Here is an 18,457-nt window from a genome sequence, read left to right on the forward strand (position 1 = left end):
ATCTCATTTTCTTTCCTGCTTTCTCTCCTCTCTAGCTCATAAATGTTCTCAATTTGTTTGCAAATTTTAAAATTTAGAATCTAATCTAAATCTAATTATGATACTGATTGGCTGCCTTTCTTATTATTAACCATGCTTAGGAAAAATGAGTTGAATGCCAATCTCTGCAGCACTTCCCTGAGTTCTATGCCTCATCTTGAAGCATTATTATTCATTTTCTCTAGTTTGAGTAACACTTTATCATCTCTCTGGAAACTCTCATAGTCTAAATTTATATTACAGAGTACATATACCCCTCCACCACAAATATGGAGTTATACATGCTCTATGATGAAAATTATTCTCTGATAATTTCCTCAGTTCATGTTTCATGACTCTCTACCTTCAGAACATTTACAACTGACTTACATAATATTTCCTCTCCATAGATAAAATACGATATTCCCAAAGGCAACTACCAGGTTTTCATTTTTCCCTTCTAAAATGATTGTTGTGCTGCTGGTCTCTCGCTCTCTTTCATTGATTATTATCCTCTATCCATACATAAATATTATGAGGGATGCTGTGAGGTCATTGAATAACTTCCATTAAGACATTAAACTAGATTATAGCTAGATTTTACGCTAAAAAAAAAAGAAAAAAAAATTAGGTCCTGACCACATCCAGTTTAGAATCATCACAGAGTCATTTCCCTTCTTAATTATTGATGTTTTTGCCTTGTGCCCAATTTTTTTTTCCCCCCACAAATGTCAGGCTTGAATCCCCTCCTACTTCTTCCTAAAGGTCTGCCTGGGCAACCAAGTGAGAGAGTGTGGATGGTTCAATGCAACCCATTGCTACTACTGCAAAAAATATATATCGCATATTCTCTGATGGTTGAAGCTCTACCTTAAACTAAACTTTAAAAGCAGACCACCTTTCAATTTTAATATGTCCACTGTGGAACAGATTCTCTCAAAGACGCTCTCACACACAACTTATCCCGTATATAAGTAGTAAGAGTACGGGCCTGAGAGTCACAGGACCTGAGTTCTAATCCTGACTCTGCCCTTATGTCTACTGTGGGACCTCAGACAAGTCGCTTCACTTCTGTGCCTCAGTTACCACACCTGCAAAATGAGAATTAAATCCTACTCCTTAGACGATAAACTCCGTGTGGGACAGGGACTGTGTCCAACCTGATTAAGTTCTTCCTACCCCAGAGTTTAGAACAATGCTTGGTACGTAATAGCATTTAAGAAATATCATAATACATATAATAGAAATCCATATGAAAGATACAGAATAATGTTTTATGAAGAACACCTAAGGAAGCCAGTCACCCCCAACCATTACCACACACCCATCTATGTTTATTTTTACACACCCATTCCTTGGATTCTACAAATTGCTTTGTCAACATGATCATTCTTTCCCAAATTACTCCTATCATTTATGATGGTATATCTACACTTTCAATTTGGTCTAAAAAACTGTCCAATCCTAACTAAACAAGAAGGTATTACTGCACTTTCAGTACGGTTTTAATAGCTTCTGAGGTGAGCTTGTTGGGTAGGGATTGTCTGTTACCGAATTGTACTTTTCAAGCGCTTAGTACAGTGCTCTGCACACAAGAGCTCAATAAATATGATTGAATGAATGAATGAAGTAATTTCGGATTATCTGAACGTGTTTTCATGATAAAGTATTTATAGTTTTACTTTTTTTAATGGTATTTGTTAAGCACTTACTATATGCCAGGCAATATTCTAAGTGCTGAGATTTAACAAGCTAACCAGGTTGGTCACAGTCCATTTCCCACATGAGGCTCGCAGTCTCAATCCCTATTTCACAGATGAGGTAACTGAGGCCCAGATAACTAAAGTCACTTGCCCAAGGTCACCCCAAAGACAAGTGGCATAGCCAGAATTAGAACCCAGATCCTTCTGACAGCCAGGCCCATGCTCTAAGCATTATGCCACCTTGCTTCACCTGACCCTAATAGTGCACTCAATATATCCAAATATATCTGGAATAAACCAACACCACAAATATCATTTTTCAAACTACAGAATCGTATTTAAGACAATTAATGAAATAAACAAGGATTATTTAGTATTCATTTCTACATTAATTCATCTGCTATGACTTCCATGAAGGACTCTAGATGGTAAACTCACTGTGGACAGTGAATGGGTTTACCATCTCTGTTGGACTGTTCACTCCCAAGCGCTTAATCCAGTGCTCTGCATACAATAAGCACTCAATATACACCACTGATGATGAAGTCAACATGGTGATAGCTTCTGGTGCTGGCAATAGGTTTAATATGAAAGCAGAAGGCACCGATATCTTACCGCTTCTCAGGATAACTTTATGATCTAAACAGTGAAGTGCCATGTACGGATAAACAGTAAGAATGCAATTCTCCGCTGCTGCGGCAACCTGAAGTGAAAACCTAAATGAAATGAAAGTGGCATTAAAAGAACATTTTCAGAGACAAGTGAATAAACTTTGTGTCTTTTGTTCCTCAAAATGTTATGGTAAAAATATCCACCGTTAATATGAATTATTTGAAAATATTACTGAAAGTAACTAATTATAAAATCTTATTTATTCTTATCTTTAACTAAAGACATCAAAAGGATCAAGGCTTGTAGTTGGTTTGAATGGCAGAATTGCATTCTTCTCAATAAAAAAATACAGTACATCACACTTTCAATTCCATGTGCTATGGTAGAAGCCATCTAGATCATTCTAGATCACTGATGGCTTCAAATCATTTTTATCTGAATTTGATTTAGATTGCAAAATCTTGGGGAGGGGGAAGGGGGGTCTTTGTCTTCAACTTCTATTGTTTTCTCCCATAGGTGCTCAACAAGTATGAATGAATGATTTATTTCATGCTTAAATACAATTCACAAAACTTTAGGAAAAATGTGATCTAGTGCCTAATAAACCCAGATTGATTTCTCAAAGCTTCTGGATCCTTTCTATCCCAATTCTTGCCCATTTTACAGTGTGAACTTGGGTTTTACCACATGAGCACTTTAATACTCCTAATCCTACTCCTTTATCACCTTGACTTGCTCCCTTTGTTCTTCCCCCTTCCCAGCCCCACAGCACTTATGTACATGTCTGTCATAAGAGAGATATGATACAAGATAATCAGCCCATTTTCCAGATTGGAGCTCATTGCTCCAATCTATACTCCAGCTTGTGGATGAACCAGTTTCTTAAAGCATCACTTTGTATCTCTCCACCTCTCAAAAACCTCCCATCAAACAGTGGTATTTATCTAGTGTTTACCACAAGCAGAGCACTGTACCAAGTGCAGATATGTTCCCTGTCCACAACAAACTTAAGAGTCGAAGGCTTCATAATATCCCCCTACATCAGGCCAAAATTCCACCCGCTTGGAATTGAAGCTTTTCACCAGCTATCTCCAACTCCCCATCTTACTCTCTTGATTCCACTCAGCTGACCATCCAACTCTACTTCTCCCTAATCTCTCTTCTCTTCATTCCATTCCTCGAGCTGTTCACCCCTCTGACAGACCAAAAACCTTTCTCTAATTCTCCTGACAGCTCTTACCCTTCAACATGCCTTCCCCGAATCACTTTACCTCTCTCTGCTTCAGTTTCCTCCTCTGTAAAATGGGGATTAAGACTGTGAGCCCCACATGGGACAGGGGCTGTGTCCAACCTGATTAGCTTGTAGCTACCCCAGTGTTTAATACAGTGCCTGGCACGTAGTAAGTGCTTAACAAATACCATAAAAAACCCAACTGCGGTATTTTTTAAGCACTTACTAATGTCCAACACTGCACTAAACTCTGGGGTGGATACAATGTAGTCAGCTTGTACACAGTCCCTGACTTGCACGGGCCTCACAGAGGGAGGGAGAAAGGGTACTGAATCCCTATTTTACAGAAGACATAACTGAGGCACAGAGAAATGAAGGATTTTCCCAAGTCACATAACAGGCAAGTGGTGGGGCTAGCATTAAAACCCAGGTCCTCTGTCTCCCAAGCCAATGCCCTAAAAGTAACAGCATTTTCACATTCTCTATAAAGAATCACCCAAACACAGAGGTAACAAAACCTAAATGCCAAAAGGTACATTGGCCGTGACAATAATAATAATGATGGTATTTGTTAAGTGCTTACTGTGTGCTGGGCACTGTTCTAAGTGCTGGGGTGGATACAGGCAAATTGGGTTTGACACAGTCCCTGTCCCACATGGGGCTCACAGTCTCAATCCCCCTTTTCCAGGTGAGGTAAATGAGGCACAGAGAAATGAAATGACTGGCCCAAGGTCACACAGCAGACAAGAGTCAGAGTCGGGATTAAAACCCATGACCTTCCGACTCCCAGGCCCATGCTCTATCCACTAGAGAAGCATTACAGAAGCACGTGGTTCAGTGGAAAGAGCACGGGCTTTGGACTCAGGGGTGGATTCGAATCCCGGCTCTGCCAGTTGTCAGCTGTGTGACTTTGGGCAAGTCACTTAACTTCTCTGGGCCTCAGTTCCCTCATCTGTAAAATGGGGATTAAGACTGCAAGCCCCCGTGATCTCCTTGTAACCTCCCCAGTGCTTAGAACAGTGCTTTGCACGTAGTAAGCGCTTAATACATGCCATCACTACACTACGCTGCCATATAAAGTGTTCCTTAGATGCTCAGCGTGGGTTTTCAGTTACCCAAAGGAGGACCCCATGAATTCACAGCTGCAGAAGTTGCCTTTTAAATTTTATGCATGGAAAGAAAATTATTTATAAGTTTCAGCACAGCTCCCCTTCAAATATACCGAACAATTTGGTAAATGGTAATGTTCTACCCCCTAGCCCTTCAAATGTAGAACTACTAAATATGGGAGATTGCTGAAGTAATGCAATCAGCCTTATAATGCCTAATAAAGCTGAGTCCAAAATTTATTTGTTCGCTCTATGAACCATTAGCTAGTCTGCAGTTTGCATACTTATGGCCTTAATTCTCATTTACCAAGAACCTCGAAAAGAGGCAATAGCCATTAAATATATTATGTGAATGAACATTCTCAACCTGCTGGCAGCTGAAACGAAAACTCCAACTGGGCTAATAAAAACCCATGTAAAAGCAGAAAGCTCATTTTCATTTAACTGTTTCAGAGATCCGAAGATCCATTTTGCCTTAGAAGGCGGCCACAATATTCCTAAAAGGACTGTGCATTTTAAAAATCATTTTTTTGTTTTTAAATCTTGGTGTGTTTCAGGGAATTTTCTTCACTGTGTGCATTTTGCACATGATAATAATAATAATACTAATGATGATAATTATGGTATTTGTTAAGTGCTTACTATGTGCCAAGCACTGTTCTAAGAGGTGGGGTAGATACAAATTAATCAGGTTGGATGCAGTACCTGCCTCACATGGGGCTCAATCACCTTGACCCCTACCACCTCACCTCAATATTCTCCAACTACAACCCAGCCTCTAATGTTTGTTCCTCTAATGCTTTGTTCCTCTAATGCCAACCTTCTCACTATACCATCATCTCATCTATCTCACCGCCGACCTCTTGCCCACGTCCTGCCTCTGGCCTGGAATGACCTGCCTCTTCATATCTGTCAGACAATGACTCTCCCCCTTTCAAAGCCTTATTGAAGGCCTCCAAGGCCTCCAAGAGGCCTTCCCTAATCAAGCCCTCTTTTCCCCTTCTCCCAACCGCTTCTGCATCACCCTGACTTGCTCCCTTTATTCAGCCTCCCTCCCAGCCCCACAGCACTTATGTACATAACCATAATTTATTTATATTAATGTACTTCTCCCTCTCTAGACAGTAAACTCATTGTGGGCAGGGAATATGTATTTTATTTTGCAATAGTGTACTCTCCTGAGGGCTTAGTTCAGCGCTCTGCACACAGTGAGCGCTCAATATGATCGATTGATCTGTCAGTTCTACCTTCACAAAATTGCTAATATCTGCCCTTTCCTCTCTATCCAAATTGCTGCCACGCTGATCCACACGCTCACCATTCCTCACCTTGACTTCCACCTCAGCCTCCTCGCTGATCTGCTGGCATCCCATCTCTCCCCTCTCCAGTCGATACTTCACTCTGCTGCCTGGATCATTTTTCTGAATAACCATTCAGTCCCCATCTTCCCCCTCATCAAAAAACAGCCAGTGACTGCCCATCCACCTCCACAAACAGAAACTCCTCACCATCAGCTTTAAGGCAGTCAGCTCTCTTCACACTACTGATTCTCCCTGATCTCCTGCTCCAGTCCACACAGCACATTCTCCTCCTTGAACCCCAATTTCCACACTGTACCTCGATCTCATCTGTCTCATCACCAACCCCTTGCCTACAGCCTCCCTCGGGCCTGGAACTCCCTCCCTGTTCATTTCTGACAGTCTACCTCTCTCTCCACCTTCAAAATCCCCCAGAAATCACATTTCCTCTAAGAGGCCTTCCCAGACTATGCAGTTTGAGGGTTGAGTACCCCCTCAAGAACCCCAACCCTACAACACTTAGTAAATATTCTTATACTCCGCAATTTCCCTAATCCTGAATCTATTTTCATATCTGTCTCCCCACTGTAAGCTATAAGCTCCTTGTGGTCAGGGACTGTGTCAACCAACTCTTGTATTGTACTTTCCAAAGCACTTAGTACAGTGCTCTGCACAAAGTGAACTCTCAATAAATACCACTGATTGATTGGCTTTCTAATGGGATATAAATGATTCTCTACCTCATTCCAATGAACTAAATCTATAAAAATTTACCAAAATCATCTATGAAAGGGAAAACATTACATTAAAATTATAATGTGGAGGGCTAATTATTGCAATTTTAAATGAAAATTAGTTTGGCTCTTGATTCATTATTTAAGGAGGAGGGAAAATTGATATAAAATGGCATCTCAAATGCTTTCCATCTGTTGTTCTTCTACATTTGTATTCAGCTATATTTTCTCCCCAATTATTGGAGAGCTAACCAATGCTAAGAGTCTATAATTTTGTGAGTAAATGAACCATTAAAATATTTTTTTCTTACAGAACGTTGACTAAAAAAAATGAAGAAAGATCTTGTCACAGCAGTCCAGTGCATTTATTGAGGGCTTACTGTGTGCAGAGCACTGTACTAAGCATGTGGGAGAGTACAATAGAATGATAGACACATTCCCTGCCCACAGTGAGCTTTTAAAATGGTATTTTTCAAGTACTTTCTATGCTTCCATTGTGAGCCCCTTGAGTCATAGCGTCCAACCTCGTCATCATCAGTGGTGTACTTAAGGAGCGCTTACTATGTGCAAATCGCTGTACTAAGCACTAGGGAGATTTCCGACGGAGTTGGCGGATACGTTTCCTGCCCATTGTGCACTCTTTCCCAGAGTTTATTACTGTGCTCAGTACCCAGTAAGTGCTTTTTTTATGGTATTTGTTTAGCACTTACTACACACCAGGTACTGTACTAAACACTGACGTAGATTCAAGCTAATCAGGTAGGACACAGTCCCTGTCCCCCATGAGGTTCACAGTCTTAATCCCCATTTTAAAAATGAGATAACTGAGGCACAGAGAAGTGAACTGACTTGCCCATGGTCACATCAGAGACATGCTGCTGCTAGTACTTCCACTACTACCACCGGGATCTGCCTTCCTCTTCAGAGTAAAAGCGTGGCCTAGTAGATGGAGCACTGGCCTGGGAGTCAGAGCACCTGGGGTCTAATCTCAGCTCTGCCACTTGTCTATTGTGTGACCCTGGGCAAGTCATTTAACTTCTCCGTGCTTCAGTTAACTAATCTGTAAAATGGGGCTCCAATATTTATTCTGCCTTCTACTTAGACTTTGAATGCCACAGAAGCAGCATGGCTTCATGGATAGAGCACAGGAGTCAGAAGGACACGGGTTCTAATCCCAGCTCTGCCACATGTGTGCTACGTGACCTTGGTTAAGTCACTTCTCTTCTCTGGGCCTCAGAGGCCTCAGTTACCTCATTTGTAAAACGGGGATTAAGAGTGTGAGCCCCATGTGGGACAGGAACTGTGTCCAAGCTGCTTAATTTGCATCTACCCCAGTGCTTAGAACAGTGCTTGGCACATAGTAAGCATTTAACAAAATACCATAATAAATACTTTGTGGATATATTTAATGCTGACATCAAAAAAGGTTAATGTTTTTGCCACTCTAAATTGCAGAGCTAGATAGAGCAAGGTGAAGTGTCTGCAGTAGAATCCAATTAGTTCAACAGCAGGTTGTAGTCGTGTCCCGACATCACATACTCAGAAGATGCCAGGTTTCATGTGGGAGTGAATTGGTTCCCAACCCAATGACTCAAAATTGCCTCCTCCCATGAAAATCCGGCTCCTTATTCCATGAATTGAAATCTAGACTTTAAGGCTTCTTCAGGGCAAGCCTCTTTTTATTCAATCATTTTGTAAGGTTATAATTTCCACCCAACACTGGTGCCCTTCCCATTATTTTAATGATAGAAAGGATCACAAGGTTGATTGTACAGTAAAAGAGATTTATGACTCCATATCAACGCTTGATAAGCTGGTACTGCATTACATGAAAACAGTCACTAAAATTAAGTACTGTACCTTCTCTTTTAAATATTAGCCTATAAGTTTTATAATATCTGCTTTCCACATCAACATATGGTGCAGTATGAGAAAGGTATATCTCGAGTATTTCCTAAAACTTCAAATGAGTTTGTTGTAATTTGGTGTGCACTGAAAATCCAGTCAATTTTAATTATTTTTAAAAAATATCCTCTAGAAAATGATAAAATTAATCCCCAAAATTTCCAGCATTCACACCTAAAAATAATAACTATTTAGAATTCATTCAGGTTGGCAATTTGTACATTACACTATTATATTGTTCTCTCCCAAGGGCTTAATACAGTGCTCTGTGCACAGTAAGGGCTCAATAAATACTATTGATTGATTGATACTACCGTTCCCAGTGTATGCCAACTGCTTTGAACATTTGAGTTAAGGAGAGGGAGAGTACAATATAACAATAAACAGACATTCCCTGCACACAATGAGCTTACAGTCTAGAGGGGAGACAGACAGAACATAGATAAATTGCAGATATGGACATAAGTGCTGTAGGGATGGGAGGGGGATGAATAAAGAGAGCAAGTCAAGGGATGCAGAAAGGAGTGGAAGAAAAAGAAAGAGGGGCTTAAGTCAGGGAAGGCCTCATGGGGGAGATGTGCCTTCCATAAGGCTTTGAAGGAGGGGTGAATAACTGTCTGTGGGATTGGAGGAGGGAGGGTGTTCCAGGCCTGAGCATTACCTGCCCACAGCGAGCTTACAGTTTAGAGGGGAGTCTACAGTCCAAAGCGGTGAAGGCAGCTGAGAGGTCAAGGAGGATTAGGATGGAGTAGAGGCCGTTGAATTTGGCAAGATCATTGGTGACCTTTGAGAGGGTGCTTTCTCTGGAATGAAGGGGATGGAAGCCAGACAAGAGAGGGTTAAGAAGAGAACTTTAGGAGAGGCACTTGAGACTGCGAGTGTAGACAATTAGTAAATACTAAATGTCCAAATACAAGTACCAGTTGAAACTATACCTCATTTTGGAACAGAAAATGTCTTCCCTAAAAACTATCTTTCTATTTAGTACCCTCCGATCAAATGAAATGCTTTTGCTTCATAGGATTCCAACATCAGCCACTTCCCATTTCAATCCTCATTCAGAGAAATGTGTTTTTTTAAAAAAAACAACAACAGTAAGTTTGATCAATACAGATAAAGGAGAGGTTACAGCCCCAAAAGTTATGGAAACAAAGCATTTCAATCCCACCTGCTGTGGCACCACTATTATAGAAAATAACAAAAACAGACCCTAGAATCCCGTTCGTCTTACAGAGAGAGCTACTGCCAGGGCAAAGATCAGTAAAAAGATGAGAACTATCAACAGATGCAGCAAAGGAAATGACTTAGGGTAGGGAACCATTTAAGAGCCAGCCAAGAGTGCAAAACACTCCTTTTTTGTCGTACAAAAGGCAGGTAATGAGTCTTTCTGGGAGCAGTGCATAACATACTATCAGTACTGAGTGGCTGGGAGACTGAGAATGGCTGGATTCGTAATTAGGGAACTTGTTGACAGAGCCTGATTGTTATAAGTAGTTATGCAGAACAGAGACCAAAGGGTTCTGATGTTTTAGTCAACACAGGGTAATGATATCATCAATTTATGAGGGGTTCAGCCAGAATGGTATCACACATTATGAGTGGACTGCACAAAATGGCATAACCCCAGGGCCCAAAGGTGGTTGACTCTAGCCCTGATTTTCAAAGTGATTTGAAAATGTCTGAAGCAATCTATCAGTGGTACTTACTGAGCATTTCCTTGATACAGTGCACTGTACTAAGCACTTGGGAGGATGTAATACAGTTTGTAGACCCATTCGCTGCCCTGGAAGAGCTAACAATTTTGAATTTCTCCTCCATTCCTCTACCACTTCAACTTGCAAACCACTATCCAGTGGTTTGGAATCATGATACGTGAAATTCTGAACCCCCGAAAGCTAACAGAATTGTATTTTTCCATCTGTGAGGCGGTCTGAAGGAAGAGCAAGCCCACATTGCTAGACACTGCACACCAGAATTACCATTTCCTCGGGATGCAAATCAATCAATAAATCAATGGCATTTATTGAGCACTTACTGTATACAGAGCATCGTATTAAGCGCTCAGGAGACTACAATACAGAAGAATTAGCAAGTGATGGACAAGGAATTTAAACCCAAGTAGCCCAGAGCCTTTTAAGATCAGTAGTACCAGATTCCATTACATCATTCTCAAGGCTGTTACACCATGAAATTTAAAAAAAACAAACACAAAGAACACCTGATGATTTTCTTTTACCTAAAAGTGGAACCTTATATCCCCATAACTTCATGTTCAAACTTCTTACCTGTTGTTGTCTTCATCGATGAAATCTACAGTCACTAGAAATGACACTGGCTGAGCTGACTCAAAACTGATGTGACAGAGGAGTTCTGCACTTGTTCCAAAGAGTGAAGCTTTGATCACTTGATCATTTGGGAAATTTACAGAAAGGGGCTTTATCTTGTCACCATTTTCCAGATCAACTTCTGGGATGTGCACTTGCAGTTTTGAACATCTGTTTTAAAATCAATCATGACATGGAGAGTGGGGAAAGGCTACAGCAAATTAATTACTTCAACATCTATCTCACCCTCAACCTCTCGCCCACATCCTGCCTGCCTTAGAACACCCTCCCTCTTCATACCTGATAGACAACTACTCTCCCCACCTTCAAAACCTTATTGAAGGCCCATCTTCCCCAAGAGGCCTTCCCTAAGCCCTCATTTCCTCTTCAACCATTCCCTTCTGCATCACCCTGATTTGCTCCCTTTATTCACTCATTCAATCGTATTTATGGAGCTCTTACTGTGCACAAACTACTGTACTAAGCGCTTGGGAGAGTACAATACAACAGACAAGTTCCTGCCCACAACGAGCTCACAGTCTTTATTTAACCTCATCTGGCTCAGTGGAAAAAGCCCAGGCTTCGGAGTCAGAGGTCATGGGTTCTAATTCTGGCTCCGCCATTTGTCAGCAATGTGACTTTGGGCAAGTCGCTTCACTTCTCTGCTCCTCTGTTACCCTCATCTGTAAAATGTGAGCCTCACGTGGGACGACCTGATCACCTTGTATCCCCTCCAGCACTTACAACAGTACTTTGCACATAGTAAGTGCTTAATACCATTATTTTCCAGCACTAAGAACAGTGCTTTGCACATAGTAAGCGCTTAACAAATGCCATCATCATTATTATTACCCTCTCCCTCTAGCCCCAAAGAACTCATGTATATATCCGTAATCTATTTCTATTAATGTCTGTCTCCCCCTCTAGACTGTAAGCTCACTGTGGGCAGGGTATGTGTCTACCAGCTCTGTTCTAGTATTATATTGAAATCTCCCAAATGTTTAGTACAGTGCTTTGCACACAGTACACACTCAATAAATTGATCTATTTTTTCATTAGATACTTGGGATAGAAAACATTATTTTCAGTTTCCTTACCCAGGGAGTACAAGTTTTCAATGCCTTTTCATCGATTGGCTTCCACCCACAAGCCCATTGTTGGGTAGGGATTGTCTCCATCTGTTGCCGAATTGTACTTTCCAAGCACTTAGTATAGTGCTCTGCACACAGTAAGTGCTCAATAAACACTACTGAATGAGTGAATAATCAATCAAGGGGATTTCCTGAGCACTGACTGTCGGCAAAGCACTGTACTAAGTGTTTGGGAGAGTACAGTCGAAATGGTAAGATGCTATCCCGTCCTTCAAGGAGCTTCTTCACTTGTCCGCCAAGTGACCCTGGGAAAGTCACTTCATTTCTCTGTGCCTCAGTAACCTCAGCCGTAAAATGGGAATTAAGACTGTGATCCCCATGTGGGACATGGACTGTGTCCAACCTAATTAACTTCTCTCTACTCCAGCGCTTAGCACAGTGCCTGGCACTTAGCAAGTGCTTAACAAATACCATTTTTTAAAAAGGATCTTACAAGACATACTACCTTTTAGGACTAGCCCAATTAAACAAGCATTCCACCCTATCCTCAGTCCCATAGCTCTTTCATTCATTCATTCATTCAATTGTATTTATTGAGCACTTACTGTGTGCAAAGCACTGTACTAAGCTCTTGGAAAGTACAATAACTGGGAATTATTTAGTTGTATTAATATCCATCTCTGCTCTGCATGGTAAGCACTCAAATACCACTGATGGATGGAATCTTTCTAGAATAATAATAATAATGGTACTTGTTAAGCTCTTACTATGTGCCAAGCACTGTTCTAAGCACTGGGGTAGATGCAAGGTAATTAGGTTGTCCCATGTGGGGCTCACAGTCTTAATCCCCATTTTACAGATGAGGGAAGAGAGGCACAGAGAAGTTAAGTGACTTGCCCAAGGACACACAGCAGACAAGTGGTGGAGCCGGCATTAGAACGCACGACCTCTGACTCCCAAGCCTGTGCTCTTTCCACTAAGCCATGCCGCTTCTCATGTGCATTTTTGGAAATTCCATTTCAAGGCAACCCATAGGGACCCTTCAGACACCATAAACTAACTCTGTCATCGAGAGAGAATTAAGATTGATAATCCCAGTGGGTCCTGTCTATAGCCAGCACCATCGTCCGCTTTCAGAGGTCACTGAGTGATTTTCCACCGACAGCCTGCTAATTCATTCCAACTCTGGCAGAGCCAGTAAGGGCTTCGTGGCTGATTTTCACTAAGTCTTCATTACCTGTAATAGTTCAGTGGAGTAATGTAGATATCCGTGCCTGTCGTCACACCCAGAGGAACGGGAGTCAGGATAACAAATGGAGGGTCAAAGGTTAACCTGGGTGATTTCACAGCTCCAGCCAAGCGTAACACTCGATAGTTGGCCGGATTATCATTCAAATGCATGGGAACTTCAGCAGCATATGTCCCAGGGTTTGCTAATCAAAAAAAAAAAATCACAGGAAAATGACATCTTTCTCCAGGGTGTTGCATCATGAGAGTAAAAAGAAAACAAACCTTAAACCTTACCTTAAATCCCCCATAATTCCATGTTTAGACATAATAATAATGTTGGTATTTGTTAAGGGTTTATTATGTGCCAAGCTCTGTTCTAAGCACTGGGGTGGGGGGAATACAAGGTAATCAAGGTTGTCCCACGTGGGGCTCAAAATCTTAATCCCCATTTTACAGATGAGGGAATTGAGGCACAGAGAAGTTAAGTGACTTGCCCAAAGTCACACAGCTGACAAGCGGTGGAGCCAGGATTAGAACCCATGACCTCTGACTCCCAAGCCCGTGCTCTTTCCACTGAGCCACACTGCTTCTCTGACATCTTACCAGGTGAAAACTTCACCAGTGAAACCAAGGGTCACTGGAAATGACACTGACATGCTTATTTTAAAACGGGACAAGACAAGTTGTTCTTTAGTGAACAGCCGCCGAGCCTGGGGATTCCTTGACAAAAAGGGGGCACGTCTGCCCCTCCCTAGGAGGTGTGACAATCCTCAGAAGCTTCAGTCCCATTCCGAGGATCTGCTTAGGGGCTCAGACTACAGTGGAAGCAGCAAGGCATAGTGGATAGAGCCTGCTCCTGAGAATCAGGTCATGGGTTCTAATCCTGCTCCGTCACGTGTCTGCTGTGTGACCTTGGGCAAGTCATTTCACTTCTCCCTTTGCAAAATGGGGATTAAAACCAGAAGTCCCACATGGGACGGGGACTTTGACTCGATTTTCTTGTATCCACCCCAGTGCTTAGTACAGTGTTTCGCACATACTAAGAGCTTAAGAAATACCATCATTATTAGGGTGCCAGGCAGCCATGTGGACAATAAATATGACAGTGAATAATAACGGCTCAGTTTGGGGTGGGTGCCCAGGTGGAAGGTCCACAGAAGGGTCAGAGGACCACCAGCCCACCAGGTCCTGCTGAGCCTGTCCTTTCGGCTGCCGGGTGTGTGTCTTCAGGCCCAGCTATTAGGACCCAATAAAACATCCAGAAGTTCCTGTTGAAGGTAGGCAGGGGAAACTGAGAGGAGAGGTGACCATTTCCCAGGAAGCCATGGGGCTGGCACGTGACCTTCCTCCCCTCAGGAAGAGGTGGTCCTGGGCTAAACCAAGTATCTTGAGCTCTGTTGGTCAGGAAAGAGAAAGAACTCTTTCTTGTTTCTCCTGAGAATCCCCCTGAGATGACCTCCTTTTCTCTCCAAGTACATCTGCACTTGGGCACCTCGTTTTCTCCTAATTAAAGGTGAATTCCCCAACCCCTTAATTAAAATTCTTCTGGGCCTCAGAAAGACTTGGGTTCTAATCCCGGCTCCATCACTTGTCAGCTGTGTGACCTTGGGTAAGTCACTTCATTGGGCCTCAGGTACCTCATCTGGGAAATGGGGATTAAGACTGTGAGCCCCATCTAGGACAGGGATGGTGTCCAACCTGATGAGCTTGTATCTATCCCAGTGAATAACTTCAAGGGGCTCACTAGGAAAAGAACTCTGGTTTAGCAGTATCAGAAAATGATGCTTACAGTTTGCAAACTGCATAGCAATAAGAGAGAATGACTTGGAACAGCTTCAATCATCCATTTCTCCTGACACCGAATTAAGAAATGATCATCTCTAAATTGTAAATTTTATCCTCCACAGCAAATGATTTCATATAAGCAATTACCCAACAAGGTAAATACTGTCTAGGCTACAGCTCAAGGAAACAGCCTACTAGTGCTTATAAACACTTTCAGAAACAAGTAGCCAGCCCAAGCCCCCAAAAAAGTCCAACAGATTTAAGTATTTTCCCCACCTCTATATTTTATAGTAGTTGAGTGGAGCAAGAATAAACTTTAGCCATACTAAACCAACTGCTCTTTTTTCTGTCCTAAGTGCTGGGGTAGGGGTAATATACGCTAAGCAGGCTGGACACAGTCCCTGTCCCACATGAGGCTGAGGCTCACAGTCTTAATCTCCATTTTACAGATGAGGTAACTGAGGCACAGCTTTTCTGTGCTAGTCACAAATAATAGTACATTCTTCTACAATAATTCCATTACCAAATTATAAGAATTGCCAGTAAAAATGATTAAACATAGAGCAATTTCTCTATGCAGTGTATTCTATAAACATATTACTCATCACATTCTTAGTTCAAGAGAGTCAGTGCCGTTAGGGAAATTCTGAAGTTTGGAAAAATAATGATTTCATGGCTTAAAATGGTGCAGACCTAGTAAAATTAACTTTCACTAGAGAATTCACCAAAAAATCGGAAATGAATACTCACTAGGACAGAAGCTGATGATGATACTGTGCTCTTCGCCAGGTTCCAGAGCACCAGAATTTACATTAAATCTGAAGATGCTATCTTTTATTCTTTTGCCCATGTGATCAATGTCCAAATTCCAGGTCACTTTTTGCTTTGAGGTGTTCTTCAGGGTAAGTGTCTGGTAATGGTTTGAGAAACACGGCAGTTACAAAATGTAGCAAAGAAGGCAGTATGCAATAGGTCAGGGCCTTCACCACATATGTTAGGGGTTTTTTTCCTCCCAAATTAGTTCATGGGCACTTCATAGAAAGAAAAAGAAAAAGAAAAAAAAAATGAAATGAAATGCCACTAGCCACAGGCCATATTCTCAACTGGGGGGTCAATGAACTATCCATTTATGAGGATTACAGTATTTAAGCATTTACTATGTCAAGCACTGTTCTAAGTGCTTGGGTAGATACAAGCTAACAGGCTGGACACAGTCAGTGTCCCACATGGGGCTCACAGTCTTAATCCCCATTTTCCAGATGAGGTAATGGAGGCCCAGGGAAGTGAAGTGACTTGCCCAAGGTCACACAGCAGACAAGTGGAAGAACACTGTACCAATCACTTGAAAGAGTATAAACCTGGAAAAGTACATTATCAGACGAGGGTGCGGAGGCATTCTCAGTGGGGCATTGTAGGAAGACAGGCAAGACACATGGAAGAGACAGTGGAGGGAATCTCTTGCCTCCACTGGGAGAGTGAGCTCTAATGCTAGGATTTAATCCCTTGGTGTGAGAATGATCCAGGTCTCCAGCAGTTTGGCCTAGTGGATAGAACCCAGGCCGGGGAATCAGAAGGATCTGGGTTCTATTTCCAGCTCCACCACTCATCTGCTGCGTGCTCACTTCTCTGTGCCTCAGTTACCTCATCTGGAAAAGGGGATTGAGACAGAGCCCCGTGGGGGACAGGGACTGTGTCCAACCTGATTTGTTTGTATCCACCCCAGGACTTCGTATAGTGCCTGACACACAGTAAGCACTTAAATACCACATACCACAACAGATTATAAACTCGTTGTGGGCAGGGATCGTGTCTACCAACTCAGCGGTACTGTCTTCTCCCGAGAGCTCAATACAGGGCTCTGCACATAGAAAGCACTCACTGATGATGATGATGAAGAGATCAATGTTGGACCCATTCATTTATTCCTTCAATCATATTTATTGAGCACTTTCTGTGTGCAGAGCACTGAACTAAGCACTGTACCCACAGTTCGACTACACCATGCACCCATTAAGACTATTCGTTTTTCCTTGAGTCCTCGATCGCCATCTTCTCTGGCCTTTCTTGAGCATCCCTCTTCAACTACAAGCTTCGAGCCATGTTAGTAGAACCAGAGTCACTACAAGACACACTCCTCTTCCATCCCTCTGTAATTGTTGGTTAAATATTTTCACATTTGCTTTTAATCCATAATTTGAAGTTTTGAAAATTGCGCTTAATACTACCAAGAGGAAAGGACACGTTCATATCATTTCTTTTTATGTACCTGAAATATGGGGGTTTCAGCCATGCTTCCCAATTGTATGCTTTTCAAAGGAAGTTCAAATGTAAATTCTGAATGGGATAGTCTCAGTGGTGGCTGCAATACTGAGAGACACAAGGAACACATTACAAGGAAAGCATTCAAGGTACCATTTCCCAATACATTTCATCACACTTTCAGATTTATTTCAACTTTCAACAATGGATGTCAAACACTATTTGATATTCAACCATAATAAACCAGTCTGGTTATAACTGTTTCTAGTCCTTCCTATATTTATAGCTCTGCAAAGTAAATCAATTTTTAAATAATTATTTCCCTAATTAAGCATACCCAGAATACCCATTTTTTTTTTTTATCAACCAACCAGTGGTATTTATTGAATGCCAAATGTGTGGAGAGCACTGTACTAAGCAGTTGGGAGAGTACAATACAATAGGATTGAGAGATGTGATTCCTGCCCACAAGAAACTAACAGTCTATAATGTTTCACCTTTAGGGTGATATGAATTCAAAGCACAATAGGATGTCCGCAGCATAAAGCTTCATAAAGTCAAATTAAACTGGATCATAGAATCGAAGGGAAAGTACCCACCCAATGAAAGACAGTAAAATTCTTCTATAAAATGTTTCCATATATAAATTACAGGATCTGTTAACATGCTTTGAACTATTTCCATCATTAGAAGTTATGTTCCCTGGTTAAGATAACTGTACCAGGACCACTGTAAACCTTTAAAGGAGATTTATTGCACCTATTTTCCATTTCAATTTTCCAGTGTTACTTATTGATTTCCCTTCTGTGTGCAAAGAACTGTACTAAGCTTGGAAGAGTACAACCTAGTAGACATGATCCCTGCCCTTGAGGGATTTATAAGCTAGCCTAGGAGGTAGACACTAAAATAATTTAAAGATAGGACAAGGAGAGAAAATAGACTATGTGCATGAGTAGCATTTAGGAAACAGAGTCTTCACAAGATATGTCCACAAATGTTATTGGGAGTTTGGGGGAGGGAAATTGGGGAGAAATTGATTGTTGAGGGTCTCCTGGAGGCCTCACTGAGGGCACATGCCCTCCAAGAGGCCTTCCCCGACTAAACTCTCCTTTCCTCTTCTCCCACTCCCTTCTGCATCATCCTGATTTGCGTCCTTTG

General features: G+C 41.8%; 1 protein-coding gene across 1 annotated transcript in view; it reads right to left on the bottom strand.

Moving 5' to 3' along the window:
- Window positions 1-18,457, bottom strand: part of CFAP47 (cilia and flagella associated protein 47) — a 271,714-nt gene that overhangs the window by 199,479 nt on the left and 53,778 nt on the right. Inside the window, exons 23-27 of the mRNA XM_038760124.1 lie at window positions 17,307-17,407; window positions 15,791-15,950; window positions 13,263-13,458; window positions 10,896-11,105; window positions 2,337-2,437 (exon numbers count right to left, since the gene is read on the bottom strand). Coding sequence (XP_038616052.1) covers window positions 2,337-2,437; window positions 10,896-11,105; window positions 13,263-13,458; window positions 15,791-15,950; window positions 17,307-17,407 — 768 coding nt within the window. The remainder of the gene's footprint in view (window positions 1-2,336; window positions 2,438-10,895; window positions 11,106-13,262; window positions 13,459-15,790; window positions 15,951-17,306; window positions 17,408-18,457) is intronic.

The sequence above is a fragment of the Tachyglossus aculeatus genome, chromosome 18 (assembly GCF_015852505.1).
Source record: "Tachyglossus aculeatus isolate mTacAcu1 chromosome 18, mTacAcu1.pri, whole genome shotgun sequence".
NCBI lineage: Eukaryota > Metazoa > Chordata > Mammalia > Monotremata > Tachyglossidae > Tachyglossus > Tachyglossus aculeatus.